General features: G+C 47.0%; 1 protein-coding gene across 1 annotated transcript in view; it reads left to right on the top strand.

The window, feature by feature from the left end:
* Positions 1 to 15,569, top strand: part of B4GALNT2 (beta-1,4-N-acetyl-galactosaminyltransferase 2 (SID blood group)) — a 45,614-nt gene that overhangs the window by 24,928 nt on the left and 5,117 nt on the right. The window contains exons 6-10 of the mRNA XM_082704752.1: positions 5,839 to 5,945; positions 7,156 to 7,193; positions 8,637 to 8,817; positions 9,954 to 10,040; positions 15,044 to 15,231. Of these exons, the coding sequence (XP_082560878.1) occupies positions 5,839 to 5,945; positions 7,156 to 7,193; positions 8,637 to 8,817; positions 9,954 to 10,040; positions 15,044 to 15,231 (601 nt within the window). The remainder of the gene's footprint in view (positions 1 to 5,838; positions 5,946 to 7,155; positions 7,194 to 8,636; positions 8,818 to 9,953; positions 10,041 to 15,043; positions 15,232 to 15,569) is intronic.

Raw genomic sequence — 15,569 nt, 5'->3', positions numbered from 1 at the left:
CTTTCATGATGGCTGGATGACAAACAAGCAGGTGATGGCTGTCGGAGCCCTGGTCGCTCAAGGGAGGGCTGGTGGGATGAGCCCAGAGAGAGGCCAGTAAGCCAGGAGGTGGAGCATACGTTTTGCTTTCTGAGTAGTGCAAAGAATGGAACCATTTTTTGGTAAAGATCTCATTTGTTTATTTAGAGAGAGCATGAGTGGTGGGGAGGGGCAGGGGGAGAGGAAGAGGACGAGAGAGAACCTCAAGCAGACTCCACGCTGAATGCAGAGCCCAACCCAGGGCTGATCTCACAACCCTGAGATCTTGACCTGAGCTGAAAGCAAGAGTCCAATGCCCCACCGACTGAGCCAGTCAGGCGTCCCAAGAACTGAATGGTTTTTAGAAGTGGCAAGTTCTTAGAGATACTTTCGTAAAATACCGCTCTGGTTTTTGGTGGAGAATTACATCATAGGAAGGTATAGGGGAGGCAGGGAGACCCAGTGCTTAGTTGGTGGGAAAGTAAAGGTTCGTCTACTGCTGGAACAGTGGTGTTTGTGCCTCTTGGATGCACCGACCCCAGGTGCCCAGTTGGCTGAGCCTGAGTCATGAATCAAGGAAGAGAAAGGGTGAGTTGGGCCCTCCAGGGTTGATTTGGGAACTCAACTACCACCTCCCCGCCCCCCAACTACATACAAATGGGAGACCCCACAGAACAGAAATGGGGGCACCAACAGGAGGCAGCATTGGAAGTCAAAGAACCAGTGGGTTAGACAGAGGATTCTGGCGCGGATTTGAACCCTGCCCCCACGTAGCTGTGTGAGGAGCAACAGGGCTCCGTAGTTAACAGTGTGGCCAAGGGAGGCTGACCGGCTGCGTTTGGGTCCTGCATCCTCCACATCCCATCCAGGTGACCTTGCACAGGCTGCCTACCCTCTTCTGTAAAAAGGGCGCCTGGGTGGCTCAGTATGTTAAAGCCTCTGCCTTCAGCTCAGGTCATGATCCCAACGTCCTGGGATCGAGCCCCGCATTGGGCTCTCTGCTCCATGAGGAGCCTGTTTCCTCCTCCCTCTCTGTCTGCCTCTCTGCCTACTTGTGATCTCTGTCAAATAAATAAATGAAATCTTAAAAAAAGGGAGGGAATAGTAATCATACCGAGAGTTGTTGCGACATGTAATGAATGGTGTGAGGGAAACAGGCACATTCTTGCAGGACGGTGGCTTCTGTCTTTGGTCTGGGCAGTGTGGGCCTGCTGGGAGAAGGAGGTCAGGACTGTTCCCAGCAAGGAACATCTCAGGTGTACCTATTGCAGGAGGTGCGTGGTGGGGGAAGGGAGAAGAGGCAGGAAGCTTGGAAGACACTGGAGACAGTGAGATGGGGCAACGGAGGAGGTAGGAGAACATGAAGCAGAGGACTCATAGGAGGGGGTGTTGTCTGGAGGTTGCTGGGCAGAGGAATTAATTATAAGAAGGAGCATTACTTCAAGCAGGGAAGGCTATGAGCTGATCGTGTCCTCACTTGGCCTCCTTTGCTTGGGGAAATGCCCAGCTCTCCTGGGATTATACCTGGCAATGCAGGTACCAGAACAAACAGCCCAGTAATAACCAGTGATGTGAACCAGGCCTCCTGTCATCATGGCTGTAGCCAGGAAAGAAGATGCTCAGCTCCCTCCCCACCCCCCAGCCTCGAATCTTTCTCCGTTAGCCAGAGAAACAGCCAGAACACCCCTAGCAAGGCGCTGAGTTAGATGCAGAGACAGAGCTGATCTAGAGCCTGCTCCCAGGGAGCTCACAACAGAACCAAGAGGGTGGAGTCAGCAGGTCCTCCCTGTGTCCCTTCCACTCTCCGCATCGCCCTCTCTGCCGCCACTGTAACATACCAAGAGCTGCGGGGTGACCGTGGGCGCTCCGTGGCCCCCAGGGTGTGTTCAGCTAACGGTGTGGATCCCAGGAACTCTGTCCAAAGCTCGGTGTTGCGATAGTAGTCAGGGGAGTAGTCAGTCTTAGGAGGGAGAGCAGTTTCCAGTTCTGAGAATTTTACAAAAGGAATGTTCCAGAAGGTAGGATTCAGAGCTGCCTCATTCCTGTTCCTGAACGGGTGACGTAGTATTCTAGTTCTTGGTGTCTTGGTCTGGGTTGTCCCCCCTCCAGGAATGGGATTTTCTTAGTCTCTTTGTACCCACTTGAGCACAGGGGCAAAGGGATCACATAGAATAAATAACACAGAATCTTTGGCCCCTGGCGAATGTCACATAAGCTGACAACTCTCTGCGAGTGTAAAACGGAGATGATTCATGACTTACATGCTCTCTGCTGTGTGCGGGAGCCTGGCAAAACCCTATTTGGAGATCACACCTGTTATCCTTGGCTGGGGAGTGCAGGTCTGATGTGGGAAGGCGGGCGTGGGAACCACCCTGGTGCATGCACCACCCCTGTGTGCTTGGTCTCCGCCACCTGTTTGTATCCTTGAAATCATGAGCTCGCTTGATGCTGGGTGAGATCTCTGGTTCATTTGAGTCTGATCAGCTCCGTATGCTACTTCACTTAAAAAGTAGTACGGGGGTGCAACTGCGTGCTCAGTCGGTTAAGGAACAGCCTGGGGCTCAGGTCATAATTCTGGAGTCCCAGAATCGAGTCCCACATGGGGCTCCCTGCTCAGTGGGGAGTCTGCTTCTCCCTCTGACCGTCCCCCCTCTCATGCTCACTCTCTTAAATAAATTAATAAAATATATTTTTAAAAAAGAGTAGTACACAGATAATGCTTTTCTGTTTATATATTTGGGAGAAAGAGAGCAAGCTAGCATACACAGGTCAGGGGTGGAGCAAAGGGGGAGAGAGAAGCAGGCTCCCGGCTGAGCAGGGAGCCTGAGGCGGGGCTCGATCCCAGGACCCTGAGACAATGACCCAAGCCAAAGGCAGACACTTAACCTACTGAGCCACCCAGGCACCCCAGATAATGCTCCTTTTAAAAAAGTCCACTTGAACCGACCCCCTCAACTCTCCTTGCTCCCCTGCCTTATATGATAGGCTCTCTTGCCAACCCAATCTGCCCTTGGGAGTTTGGTATAGATTACCTCACACTGTTTTACACAGCAACACACACGGACAAACACACATAATCACATACATATGTGAGTGTAGCTATAGCCACATAAACATATACTCTTGGGGTTTTGTGTGTATTGTTAAATTTCATGTTAATTCCAGTGTAGTTGACACACAGTGTTCTTTTAGTTTCAGGCGTACAATACAATACAGCGCTTCAGCAACTCTATACACAACTCCCTGCTTCATCCCCTTCTCCTGTTTCACACATCTGCGTGTATGGTTTTAATGTAATTGACACCATAAGAACAAATCACTCTAGAATTTGTTTATTTTTTCATTCAATTTGGTTATTTTTTTTTAAGTTTTTTTGTTTGTTTGTTTGTTTTAGAGACTGCTTGAGCAAGGGAAGGAGGCAGAAGGAGAAGGGGCAGAAGGGGAGGGAGAGAGAGAATCTCAAGCAGGCTCCACTAAGAGCTTGGAGCCGGACATGGGGCTCAAACTGATGACACTGAGATCATTTCCTGAGACAATACCAGGAGTTGAATGCTTTACCCAGTGAGCCACCCAGGAGTCCCCGGTTAAGTACATTTTTAAGAGCCGTTTATATGTCTAGTTCTTTCCTTTTATTTTTTTTGTTAAGATTTTATTTATTTAGGGGCACCTGGGTGGCTCAGTGTGCTGGGCCTCTGCCTTTGACTCAGGTCATGATCTCAGGGTCCTGGGATGGAGATGGGCTCTCTGCTCAGTGGGAGGCCTGCTTCTTCCCCTCTCTCTGCCTGCCTCTCTGCTTGCTTGTGGTTTCTGTCGAATAAATAAATTTTTTTAAAAAGATTTTATTTATTTATTTGATGTATAGAGAGAGATCACAAGCAGGTAGAGAGGCAGGTCGGGGTGGGAAGTGTGGTGGGGAAGCAGACTCCCCGCCAAGCAGAGAGCCCAATCCCAGGACCCTGAGATCATGACCTGAGCCAAAGGCAGAGGCTTTAACGCACTGAACCACCCAGGCACCCTACTTCTTTCCTTTTAATTGCTATACAGCTATGAATACAATGAATTTTATTAAGCCATTCTATTGAATGATATTCAAATTTGGGGGGAATTTTCATTATTACATTTACATAATTTATAATAATCATCTTATGTTATATTTACATTCTTTCCTTATTTTCTTCAGATGTGTATAAAGATGTTCATTTCAAATGAACTGAAATGAACCTTCTTATGCATGTTGTTGCTTACACCGGCAGGTGTTTTCCCCCTTAACTAGCATCTGAATCCCTCATTCATGAGAGGTGCTTATCTCTGCTTTTAATAAATACGGGCAAATAGCATTCAAGAGTATCTACATTAATTCACATTCTCATGACAACCCACTACCTAACCAATACTCCTTATCATTACATTTTGAAACATTAATGAAAAAAGTCTTTCCTTGTTTTTTTTTTTAAGATTTTATTTTATTTTTTATTTATTTTTTTTAAAAGATTTTATTTATTTATTTGACAGAGATCACAAGTAGGCAGAGTCAGGCAGAGAGAGAGGAAGAAGCAGGCTCCCCGCCGAGCTGAGAGCCCGATGTGGGACTCGATCCAAGGATCCTGGGATCATGACCTGAGCCGAAGGCAGAGGCTTTAACCCACTGAGCCACCCAAGATTTTATTTTATTTTATTTTAAGCAATCTCTACACCCATCATGGGGCTTGAACCTACAATTAGGAGTCACTAGCCAGGCACCTCCAGTTCATTGTTTTTATTTTGTAATTTATTTGTATTTGTATTTTTCTTATTATTTTAAAATTTTATTTATTTATTTATTGTCAGAGCAAGAGAGAGAGAGACCATATAAGCAGGAGGAGTGGCAGGCAGTGGGAGAAGCAGGCTCCCCACTGAGCCAGGAGCCTGATGCAGAACTCGATCCCAGGATTCTGGGATCGTGACCTGAGTCAAAGGCAGACACTTAACCGACTGAGCCACCCAGCTGTCCCCAGTTCATTGTCTTTAAAGTTGTATTTCCCAGGTTAATTCTGAAGCTGAGCTTGTTTCATTTATGCGTTAGCCATTTGCTCTCCTTCTTTTAATTGCCTATTTACATCATTTCCCATTTTAAAATTTTATCTCTTTTGTATTCCCATAAATATTCACTACAGTAGTCTAATCATTCTTCCAGGGGATCTAAATGATACATTTGGCTACACTGGATCGCCAAGGGCTGCATTTTAACCGTATTACCTTAGTCCGCCAAAGAATCAATCTCACTGGCTCGTGATGTGCTTACCCTTGACTGAGGTTGTTATAACCACAAAACCATATGAAAATCATCACCGTGTTTGCTCTGAAAATACTGAGGCAACAAATCACACTTCTTGTGATGTATTTTCTTTTTGAGTTCAGCGCCAGGAAAAGGTTTATTTGCCTCTGAAGTTGTTTGCTTTGTCCTGTTGATAAGACCGGAATATTGACCGCCCATAGCTTTACACCCTGACTACCAGGAAGTTCACCTGTGACCCTGGCATTCATCTGATGCAACTGGGTTCACCCAGATGGTCTTTTACTTTGTTTCTTCTTCCCCTGCTGGTTGTGTTTTTAATTTTCTATGTGCTTTGTTGTAAAGGGCCTGGACTCTTGTGGAATTCAAGGCTGGAGGGAATTCAAGGGTGAATAAAGGAGGGAAGGAATAGAGGGGTGAATGAGGCAGTCTACTTTCAATTTCTCCCCATTGGCAGCACAGAGCTCCGGGTACAGGTACCACTTTCAGAACTAACCAGGGAGGCGCGTGAGAGCAGCTGCTGACAGTTCCGGTTCTGTTTCCTGCAGAGAAGGGTTGCCCCATCCACCGCCGCTGCTGGCTCAGCCCAACCTCCCCTTTGGATACCCAGTCCATGGGGTAGAGGTGATACCCCTGCATACAGTTCCCATTCCAGGTACGTAGCTCTCCATGTGGAGAAAAGCCAGACAACTTTCTTAACTCTTCTTAAGCAAAATGGGGGAGTGGAAGGGAACAGTCATTTATTGAGTACCTGCTGTGTACTCAGCACAATGCGGGAAGCTTGACATGATTTCACTTAGTGGTTAGTCTCAAAGTTTCCACCATTGGGGATTACCCTTAGGTACTATGATGTCCCGGGGGATCCAGAATCACACAGAAGAGGACAGAAATATGTGTGCCTCAAGGAATCTTAGCACATGATTGGCTTTTTGGTGTCCTCCAGCATCATGAGATCGGGCAAAGATGTGCCCATCTCCTGGGAGAGCATATTGAAAAGAATATTTAATGTTGGTTAAAACTCCCCTCCACAAGGGATTTCTACACACTTCTCTAGTTCAGCACCACATTCCTGGGAGGTAAATGTTATTTTGCCAATTTCACAGATGATGTAAGTTATCTAAGGCCCCATAGGGAGGCTCTATTTGAAGTAGAACTTGAATTCACGTATTATGAGCACAGAGATAGATTCTAAAGTACATACATTTGGATGAATTGCTTTAGTCATTTAAATGAATTGAATAGTCATTTAAAAAGTAATTCACCATTTTGGATGAGTCCTTTTTTTGTTGTAAAATATGCATAACATAAAATTTACTATATTAATCATTTTTAAGCACACAGTTTTGTGGCATTAAGTATCTTCTCAGTGTTCTGCAACTGTGACCATCATCTATCTCCAGAAATTTTTTATCTTCCCCAATTGAAACTCTGTACCCATTTAGCTCTGCCTTCCTTCCCCACTCCTGCCTCTGGCAACCACCGTTCTGTAGAATGTCTTATCTCGTCTCTACCAGTTTGACTATTCTAGTAACCTCATATAAAGATGTTTCATTACTTATCCATTGCTGCCTTCCGTTCCATAACAGAGATATCCGGAAGGGGCGGGATTAATTCACAGTACCCGTCCAGGACTAAGGATGGGCATCGGAGGCTTTAGATCCACTAGAATTTGAGAAGGACCATGGGACACCACCCAGCAGGACCCCAGGGAGCGGGGAGTGGTCAGCAAACACTCTACACGGGAGATGAGCTTGGAAGGGATTCTGGAAGGATGTAAGGGAGTCACCAGGAAAGTAGTGAGCATCAGGGAGCCCTTGGCATTCTCTCAAATGGTGTTTTTTATCCTTTTCTCCTGTGTCCTCCAGGTCTCCAGTTTGAAGGACCAGAGGCCCCCATCTATGAGGCAAGTCCCCTTCCCAGCCCCCTTTTGCACTTGGCATCACTGCCCAAGCCCCGTCCGTCCCCAGTGGTGGCCGGTCTCAGATTTTGACAGAGTGCTCATCCAGATTCAATATCTGCCATGAGTCTGAGCTGGGGAGATGGGGTAGGGATGCCTCCAGAAGGCATGATTTTTCCGGCCGTCTGAGTGGCCGGAGCTCCAAGGAGGACTTCCAGAAACCCAGGTCAGTGCAGAGGCTTCTGTTTTTGCTGCAGGAAAAAGCTGTCGCCACAGCCCTGGCTCCGGTGCCTGTTGCCTCCATCGGGTTTAGCACCGGCCAGCAACACGGGGGCTCTGTGCCCTGCCTTTCGTTCCTGCTTAATGTAGCTCCAAATCCAGCCCTTGTGCGTAGAGCTGATGGGGTGGAGGGAGGCAAAGTGCAACTAGAACCCTAATCTAAAAAGTAGTCTGGGAAATGTAGTTTTAGTTTTCCCACTCTGCACACCAGAGGTTGGAGCGGGTGATGAGTCTGTACCTGAATTATTTTATATGCATCAAGATATACTTAACCGCCTTTCTCCCCAACTAGAATATAAGCCTCTTGAAGGTGGGGAGTTGATTTTATTCACTACTTTTTTCCCAGGACCTATAATTTGCATCTCAGAAAACACCTGTTGGCTGACCGAAGTGTTTTCAGCAGGTGTGGGGGAACCCACTGTACTTTTCATAAAAATATCCAGCTGCCCAGAGGACAAGAAGGCAGGAGAGGAGATGGGCTTTAGGGAGTAGCAGTGGGATGGAGAGAGGGGACCAGTTCTAGCTACATGTTGAAGGTAGACGCAACGGGACTCATGCAGAGCGGGAATGACCTCCATTAGGGAACGCAACAGTTGAATGGAGGAAGGTACCATTCACAAGGCAGGGGGAACCAGGAAGAGGGTGACAAACAGGTGTATAGAGAAAAATCAGTGGCTTGGTCGTGAAGATTTCAGGTAGTTGTGGCACTCCTAGCGGAGCAACTGGCCAGGCAGTTGGATCTTAAGAGGAGAGCTGGAGACACACATTTAAGTCATTAGCATATGAATAGTATTTCAAGCCGCCACCTCTAGTGAGAAGGTGTTGAATAGGAAGAGAAAAAGGGCAGAAGCCAAACCCAGAAAAACTGTTTTGGGAGGTTAAATAGAGGTGGAGGAGGAAGTCGGAAATCAAAAGGCGCAGCCAGCAGGAGTAAGGAGAAATCTAGAAGAATTGGATCCTGTAAGCCAAGACCTAAGAGACCAGTGACCTTTGAACACACGAGTCCCCAGGACTTGGTTGTCCTTCTCTGGGGACAGAGCAGCAAATGGCTTTGGCGCCAGACTCCAGCTCCCAGGGACGCTAAGAGGCGCCTCCTCTCTGCCCCCTGCTGGCCATCCTGGGCATGTGCCTTCCCTCGCATTTAGCGTCTTTCTGCCTCACCGGCCTTAGGTCACCCTGACCGCTTCTCTGGGGACACTGAACACCCTCGCTGACATCCCAGACAGTGTGGTGCAGGGCAGAGGCCAGAAGCGGCTGACCATTTCGACCAGTGACCGGAAGCTTTTGAATTTCATCCTCCAGCACGTGACTTATACCAGCACGGTGTACCAGCACCGCAGGGTGGACGTGGGTGAGAGCCTGTCCTAAGCAAAATGCTTAGGGAGTGGGAAAACACCACTGGGCCCTCTCAAAGTCTTCCTCCTCCAGGAAGCCTGCCAGCATTTAGGATTCTGCACTTACTCTTGTTTCCAACTGTAGACATCCAACTTCTCAATTACTGTCCCCAACATTACTCCCATTCTGCCACTGACCCTATAGCGTGACTTGAAGAAAATGCATTTCCCTATGAGGGCAGATCCTTTGTGCTCTGCACCTGGAAACCAGCTGGCTCTGTTCCCCATTATCCGTAGCTCTCAGAGCTGAAGACTTCAGCTGTGAGAGAGGAGGGACCCAGTCTGCGCATCAATATCTCGTCCTGGGCATTAACAGAAAAAGAGGGATGTGGGGGAATTAAAGTCATTCTTTTCTCTTTTGACTAGCTACCTAAGATGCATTCCCAGGACACCAGCAGAAAAATGAAACGCGGGATAGATTATGCTTGACCATGAACTAAAGAGAGCACCCTCTCTACTTACAGATTCCCAAACATCTCCCTTCACCAAATGACCCTGTGAGATAAAACAAGGGCGGGTGGTGGTATCCTGGTTTTGTAGCTGGAGAAGGAGAGTAAGTGATTTACCCAAGGCATTTCGAATTTGTGTGGAATCCCTGCTCAGGGGCCATGATGATCTCTATATCTTTCCAATTTGAGTATTTGTGCTGCCGAAGCAAGCACTGATTTACCCAAGTAGTTCAGATAATAAATGGCAAAGTAAAACTTATTCCAGGCCCTCTGATTCGAAGCCTACTCTACCCCACCAGACTCTCACAGTGGAAGAAACGCGAGTTAAGGAGCATTCAGCAGGAGGCACCTGATGTCTCAGTCAAGAGTCAGCAGGCGACTCTTGTTCTCAGTGTTGTGAGTTCAAATCTCACGTTGAGCATGGAGATTATTTAACTAAAAAAAATAAAAGCACTCAGCCAGTTACCCCAGGGACACACAACAAGTCAGGAGCCAGAATGCTGTCAACTCAGTGGGGTCTCATTCCAGGCAGGACATTTCTTTACTGAACCTTCACTGACGTGCTGCAGGTCGTCTACCTTGGGGCAGTGTGGAGAGTGACCTAGACTCCATGCTACCCTCCTTGATCTTATTTCTCCCTCCAGTGAGTCTGGAGTCCGAGTCCTCGGTGGTCAAGTTTCCAGTGACTATCCGCTATCCTGTCATCCCCAAGTTATACGACCCCGGACCAGGTAAGGCCCTGGCTCCTGGGGGGTGCGGGGTGGAGTCATGTCGAGCTAGTTGGTGAATCTCAGAAGAGATCAGCTCTTGAGGCCAAGGAGGAGAGTTGATGAAAATAACCACTCTGGTATGATTCCTGATAAATGAGAAAAAAATTCTAATATTCTCATATTGCTTAATTGTATTTAACTTATTATGTGGTTGTGCTTATTCTGGGAAAAAAAAAAAAAACCCAACCATTATAACATCTTAATAAGTGATAGTAATAAACACAGAGCGGTATTGGACCATGGCTAGATAATATCGTTGGGGTCAAATTGGAAACTCAGAAACTCCAACGAGTATCTGTGAGAAAGGTAGCTTTCCAAATTAAAGGGTGCAGAGATGATGATTCAAGAAGTCACATGGGACAACTGCACTGATAAAGGAAGATAGAAAGATGAATCTGTCTTATAGCTCACACCAAGACAAATTCCAAACTGATCAACTATCTCATATATATATATATATTTTTTTAAAGATTTTATTTATTTATTTGACAGAGAGAAATCACAAGTAATCGGAGAGGCAGGCAGAGAGAGAGAGAGAGAGGGAAGCAGGCTCCCCGCTGAGCAGAGAGCCCAACGCGGGACTCGATCCCAGGACCCTGAGATCACGACCTGAGCCGAAGGCAGCAGCTTAATCCACTGAGCCACCCAGGCGCCCCTCATATATATTTTTTAAAGATTTTATTTATTTATTTGACAGAGAGAGATCACAAGTAGGCAGAGAGGCAGGCAGAGAGAGAGGGGGAAGCAGGCTCCCCACAGAGCAGAGAGCCCGATGTGGGGCTTGATCCCAGGACCCTGGGATCATGGCCTGAGCCAAAGGCAGAGGCTTTAACCCACTGAGCCACCCAGGTGCCCCAACTATCTCACATTTTTAAGTGCTAGAAAAAAAACAAAACCCATGCAGTTTATTTTTTTAATTTTTTAAGATTTTATTTGTCAGAGAGAGAGAGAGAGACAGCGCACAAGCAGGCAGAGTGGCAGGCTCCCTGCTGATCAAGGAGCCCGATGCAGGACATCATCCCAGGACCCTGGGATCATGACCTGAGCCGAAGGCAACGGCTTAACCGACTGAGCCACCCACCCGTCCCAAACATGTGCAGTTTAAAAAAAAGAAACAAAAAGCTTAGAGTGTAAGACCATTCTAAATATGACATAAAACACAAAGGCCAGGGGGCCCCTGGTTGGCTTAGTTGTTAAATGTCTGCCTTCGGCTCAGGTCATGATCCCAGGGTCCTGGGCAGGGTCCTGAGATTGAGCCCCACATCAGGCTCCCTGCTTAGCTGGAAGCCTACTTCTTTCTTTCCCACACCCCTGCTGGTCTTCCCTCTCTCGCTGTCTCTCTCTGTCAAATAAATAAATAAAATCTTAAAAACAAACAAACAAACCAAAACCACAAAGACCAGAAAGAGGAGACTACACACGTAAAATACATAAAAATTTAAAATTCTGTTTGGGCAGACACTCACCAAAAGCAAAGGCAAATGACAAAGAACAAATTGGGGAAAAAAATATCTTCAACACATGTTAAAGTCAAAGGTATACTTTTTCTTTTTCAAGATTTTATTTATTTATTTGACAGAGAGAGATCACAAGCAGGCAGAGAGGCAGGCAGAGAGAGAGGAGGAAGCAGGCTCCCCACAGAGCAGAGAGCCTGATGAGGGGCTCGATCCCAGGACCTTGAGATCATGACCTGAGCCAAAGGCAGATGCTTAACCCACTGAGCCACCTAGGTGCCCCCAAAGGTATACTTTTACTTTAAAGTGCCCATGAATCCATAAGAACAGTTAATAGGCTTGTGTGCCTGGCTGGCTCCGTCAGTAGCGCTTGTACCTCGTGATCTGGGGATTGGGGAGTTCAAGCCCCATCTTGGGTGTAGAGAGTACTTAAATAAGCAAATGCTTTAAAATATTTTATTTATTTATTTATCAGGGAGAGAGAGCATGAGCAGGGGAGCAGCAGGCAGAGGCAGAAGCAGGCTCCCCACAGAGCAAGGAGCCCGATCCTAGGGATCATGACCTGAGCCAAAGGCAGATGCTTAACTGACTGAGCCACCCAGGCATCCCAAATAAGTAAATGTGTTTGTTTTTGTTTAAACCACCTAAACAAAACAAAACAAAAAGCCAAACACCTAGTAAGCCAATGGAAAAATGCACAGTTGGCAACAGATGAAATTCAATGGTACTTTTCGCTGTTAGAATATATGCTCAGTCTCATACTAAAAAAAGTGCTAATGAAAAATACATTCATTATCAGAAAGTACTGGACAAGGAGTGGGGAGGGGCAGGCATTCTTACAAACTCCTGCTGGGAAATGGAAATGGGCACAGCCTTTCCGGAGGCAATTTGGCAATACCGATCAACATTTGGAATGTGCATTCCCTTTGGCCCAGCAATTGTACTTCTACAAATTATTGTACAGATATTTTTATCTGTGTGAAATGATGTCTGTTCGAGGTTCTTTACTGCAGCATTGTTTGCAAGCACAAAAACCTTAGAAGTGGGATGCACCGATCAGATTAACTGTGGTCCATCCATATAACGAAATTCTGTGCAGAGGCATTCAGAAGGATGGAGGAGAAAAACAGGGGAAGGCTTTTTTTAATACTGATACAAAATGAGAGAGGGAAGAGGAAACTATTGTTTCCATAAAAAGAAAGATGGGGAAGAATATATATATGCCATTGCTTGAACATTCTTATTTTAAATCGGTTTTGGAGTTCTCTGTCATTTTCTGTCTGTCTGGAGTGGGTACATCTGTATACGGGAGATTCATTGGCTGTCGTTCATGCTAATTTCCTTTAAGTGCTCTGTAATTTTTGTGGGTGAGCTCATCGTGAGTAGGAGGCTGTGCTTGTTTGTTTTCTTCTCTTCCCCTTCTCTCTCCTGGCTCCTTCCCATCTCACAGCTTGAGCCTTGGATCTGATCCCCGTCTCCTCAGCCTTCTGGTCTACTTTCTGATACTGGAGGCTCGGGATTCCTGTCTCATGGTGGTATCAGACTTATGAAAGAGCCCGTTGCTGGGCCTGAGGATGGCTTGGCACAGGTCGTGGCTGTGAAGTGATGTCATTTCTGTTTGCACCTGGAGGTGTGTGCAGGGGTGATGGCTGTTCTGGGGTTCCTTGCCTGGCAGGTAGTGGTGAGGGGTGGAGGGTGTGCCACCTAGCTCTACTCCATGACTTCAAGCAAAAAGCCTGGTTCTGGACCCACACATCCCGTGAGATATCTTAATTTCATTATCCTTCAGAATAAACCTCCTCTGTTACTTCTTCTTTTTTTTTTTTTTTTAAAGATTTTATTTATTTATTTGACAGAGAGAGATCACAGGTCGGTAGAGAGACTGGCAGAGAGAGAGAGAGAGAGCGGGAAGCAGGCTCCCTGCCAAGCAGAGAGCCCGATGTGGGACTCCATCCCAGGACCCTGAGATCATGACCCGAGCCGAAGGCAGCGGCTTAACCCACTGAGCCACCCAGGCGCCCCTCCTCTGTTACTTCTGATCCCAGAATGCAGGAGGTCCCAGCTCTGCTCACTGATCTTTATTTTTATTCCTTGGAAGTAATGTGTATTTTTGTGCATCGTTCTATCTTTGTATTTTTATCGTTGCTGTATATTTGGAAAAAATAGGGACTCTCAAACAGAAAGCTACACCACCAACTTAGCCAGGAGTCCCCCAATCTTGACTACATCCACGCTCCTGGTTCTCTCTTTACTGTAACAAAAGAACCCAACTTGGCACATGGCCCAAGAAAAGGTGTCGCCCTCGACCCGCAAGGACAACAAGAAGCCCCAGTTCAGATGTATCTTCTCTCTCTTTATTTCCGCAAGTCTACACACTTATATACGTTTACATGACCAATCAGCGAGCAGGGTACAGGAGGGAGCGAATCAGGCTGTGCACCTAAACAAACAACTTCACTAGCAACCAATGCTGTTTACTTCCTCTTTGGGCATTCCGCTTAGTCTCACAAGGCAATCCTAACCTGGCAACTAGCCAGGCACCATCTTTTAATGGCAGAGGCCGCCCTGGCCAGGGGCCAGCCTCTGACAAAAAAGGGAGGATATAATTCACTTGGCATGCCCTTGAACACAATTTACTTGACTCTTCCCACCAGTCATTTTTCCCTCATGCCCTCAGCCCCCCGGGGGAGCTGCTATAATGGTACAACAGGTATTAAAAAGAGGATTCTGGAAGGATGTCTGACTTCCGTCATTCTGAGAAGGAGCTCTGTGGTGGTGTTCTAGAGCACTTGCCACTGGTTGGGTTGTGGCTTTCAGCCAGCATTAACTCCAACAGAGCCTACCCCACCCAGACATCCCACAGCATCCATCAGTGGGCGTGCCTCCACGTTTGGTGACTAAATCCCAAAAACACACCACAGCTCCAGCTGATTCATATGAAGACTTTTCTGCAGAATAGCTTTTCCTTTTCCAAATTTTTATATTGATTACATGCCTTGAGCTGGACTGTCTGGTCTAGACCTTCCACTCTCCAAGTAGACCTACTTCCACTGATGTCTTCCTGAGCAGGGAGACTAAGTGTGCTTCTCTCTAGGAGTGCAGCTGATGATGGGGCGTAGGTCTCAAGTCCTTTAGAGCTTTTCTCCCCTCCCCTGACCCTGATCTTGAACCCCTTGATGGGCAGAGCTCTGTGCATCTCGATTCCTAGTATTAACACGACAGCAAGATCCAAATAGTTTCGGTAAGACAGAGCATTCACACTGATGGGAGGAGATGGCATAGTCAAGCCAACAGAACCAGGGAAAGAAATTCTAGAAGACACATACAATTTCAACAAGCTGGCTGTGTTTTAAATACATTTATTTTCTGTTCCAACTAACAAATTCTTACCAAGTGCTTTATACGAGAAGCACGAGGGTGTGGCATAAAGAAATCACCAGAACAGCTCAAGTCAAGTCAGTGAGGCTTCCCAAAAGGCAGCGCTCTGATACCCCACCCTTTCTCGTCCAGAGAGGAAGCTCAGAGATCTGGTGACCGTTGCCACCAAAACCTTCCTCCGTCCCCACAAGCTCATGACCATGCTCCGGAGCCTTCGTGAGTACTACCCAGACTTGACAGTGATCGTGGCCGATGACAGCAAGGAGCCCCTGAAGATTAATGACAACTATGTGGAGTATTACCCCATGCCCTTCGGGAAGGTACGTCCCGCCCACATGGGGAGGTGTCTGGGTCCCGGGAAAGAGCTCTCTGGAGTCAGGTTCCGCCCCGATGGGGATGCTTGAGTGGCTTTCCCAGGACGGCATGATGCCAGAGCAGAGGGGATGCGACTTTCCTCTGCGTCCCTTCGCCGACTCCAAGTTCACAGGGAAATCGGACCACCCTCACGTTTCTGCATGGATGAAGTGGTTAATCTGTCTTTGGTACAGACATTAATTGAGGTCCTTCTATGTGACTTGAGGTGTCTGACATTCTAGGGATTCCTCACAGACAGAAAAACTTGTGATCCCTAGGATTCCTCCCAGGCTAGAGGCTTGCT

Source organism: Mustela nivalis (assembly GCF_964662115.1).
Source record: "Mustela nivalis genome assembly, chromosome: 17".
NCBI lineage: Eukaryota > Metazoa > Chordata > Mammalia > Carnivora > Mustelidae > Mustela > Mustela nivalis.
Note: the sequence above shows the minus strand (reverse complement) of the source record. Positions and strands in the feature narration are given on the sequence as shown.